We start from the raw sequence: 2,317 nt of genomic DNA on the forward strand, positions 1-2,317 counted from the left end.
CCGCACTTTAAATCAAAATGGCGGCCAGAAGAGTAAATCACGGCAACAAGGTAAGTCAATTTTATTCACAGAACATTACATTTTATGCTACTTAGAACAAAACCGTTTTGTGCAACATACAAACGTTTTCAAATAATATCTTCGTGCATGACGCAAAACCTCCAGAAAACAGAGTTTTGCAAAACCATTCCCACTACTTATACATATCCATTGCCATGAAATTGACATCGACTCGACCTTGTTTGACCTTGTAGCTCAGTCGGTACAGTAGCGGTGATTTAACCAGAAGGTCTTGGGTTCAATTCCCACCCCGGATAATTTTGTGCTATATCCTTTTGTGAGCCCAATTCCATTAGTAGGGCAAACGCTCACATGGTTTACTTGTTAAGAAAGCACTTCAAATTACCCTTCAATAGTTAATTCTATTCATGTCGTGATCTTGGGCGGCTTAGGTGTCCAGCTATTTAAATGTTCTCGAAGTTCAAGTTGACAGAAAGGACGCCTGAATAAGATCTTGTTAGTGGTTTTTGAAAACAAAGTGTCACTGCGATTGTTGCAGGCTACTTCGTCTCCTTTGAAAAGTTGTTGTTAGTAGCGGATGAACCATTAACATCTCAAACACAGCTCTTGCACCTTGCTTTCCGAGGCTCTTAATGTCATTATCGTATCTCGGGTTTAAACATTTCTTTTCAATTTCTTTTCACGTTGTTAAGAAAAGTTGTTGATACAGAGTATTTTGCCCGTTCAGCAGATGTGAAAATCAAACACAGCTATTTAACAAGAGCAGAAAAAGTTCGATAAAAGGATGATGTTTGCATATGCCTCTCCGCACAACCTTCAAGGATGTTTGTCCTTTTAATCCTGTTGGTCAGTTTTTTGGCGCCGTCGCTCACACAAGGTGCAGTCGTAATTTAAGTATTTTCATTTTGAAATGTTGAGATTTTAGAGAAGTTGTTCAACACAACACTTCGGAAACTTTAAGTAGAACTTACGGGCACTCAAGGAACAAATTCTTTTTTGTAGCTGGAATTTAGTAATCTAGAAATTTCAAATAGCGAAAGGTATGTTTTGTGCCCGGAAAACGCAGCAGCCTGAGCAAAATTTACCCTTGCCTAACTGGCACACCGTAGACAGAAACTGAAAAGGGGTTGTAATAATTATTAGTTAACGCGTGGCTTTGAAATAGTCACGTCCTCGTTGTTGCTTAGGTTTCTTAACTTTCTATTCCAAAACTGAAAAAAAAAAAAAGAAAAGAAAAAAGAACAGTACGGTCCGAGCAAATGGGCGTAATAAGATATGTTGCCAGCGAATTGAATGCTAATTATTTTCTTATTGAAATCTCTGTCCAAACTACAGACCTCTAATAAACTTGGTCCGAGGGCAGTACGCGCTTCGTATTTTTTCCCAGAAACGTAGAACAAAAGACGATGAAATTACAGAACGGTCCGAGCACATGGGCGTAATAAGATATATCATATCGCTGGATCTTTGAAACAAGCGACTCACTGATTAAAAAAAAAAACTTTAAAACAGAGTTTCTTAAACTTGGCAATTAACAACCTGTATACCCTGTCAGAGAAACAAATTAAATGAGGCACTCTTCATGCCAGTTTCCAGTTTTCCTTGAAATCGTATTTAGGTAACTTGCATTCATTCATCACAATCATTGGAAGTTCAAATGCTGTAGCAAAGAGAATGATCATCCGCCAACATAATTTTATTCACTAAAATCTTGAGACGAACAGATGTTTTTCATAGCCGTCGAGTTTTCATATTCTTGGCAACTGACACTTTTTGTTTTTCGCTAACAGAGTGCGGCAGGAGAGCTCTTGGGTCTCGAATCGTTGGAGGCGAGGAAGCCCGAGCTCATTCTTGGCCATGGCAGTTATCCTTGCGTATTGGCTCCAGTCACATCTGCGGAGCGTCTCTTCTAAACCAAAATTGGGCCTTGACAGCCGCCCATTGCGTTTATAGCAGCAGTAACCCGTCGAGATACACATTACTTTTGGGTAAGTTCATACTATAATTAACATAGCCTTGATTCCCTTTAATGAGCAAAAGCGCATTTAAGAAGGCTCGAATGGGTTTTCAGCTGAGCCTGTAGATGTAGGCCTCACACGCTATATTGGGGACTTAATATCTATAACAGTGTAGTCGACGAAAACGTTGTTGCGTGACGTTCTTGTTGACGGCCGCGTCGTAGATCTTAAGTTCCCTACTTACGCTCATGACTCGAGCATATCAGACTGCAAAATCTGGGAACCACCCTTTGTTACAAATGTTGAGGAATACCCCAAAACTTCGCTCGGTGACCTAC

The 2,317-nt window shown here is 40.0% G+C and overlaps 1 protein-coding gene across 2 annotated transcripts in view; it reads left to right on the forward strand.

The window, feature by feature from the left end:
* The first annotated feature begins 816 nt into the window (after positions 1 to 816).
* Positions 817 to 2,317, forward strand: part of LOC138013429 (chymotrypsinogen B-like) — an 11,011-nt gene continuing 9,510 nt past the window's right edge. For both annotated transcript variants that reach the window (XR_011125220.1, XM_068860514.1), the window contains exons 1-2: positions 817 to 898; positions 1,812 to 2,009. Coding sequence is in view for 1 of the 2 variants with exons in the window: in XM_068860514.1 (XP_068716615.1) it covers positions 844 to 898; positions 1,812 to 2,009 (253 nt within the window). In the remaining variant the exon portion in view is untranslated. The remainder of the gene's footprint in view (positions 899 to 1,811; positions 2,010 to 2,317) is intronic.

Source organism: Montipora foliosa, chromosome 8, assembly GCF_036669935.1.
Source record: "Montipora foliosa isolate CH-2021 chromosome 8, ASM3666993v2, whole genome shotgun sequence".
NCBI lineage: Eukaryota > Metazoa > Cnidaria > Anthozoa > Scleractinia > Acroporidae > Montipora > Montipora foliosa.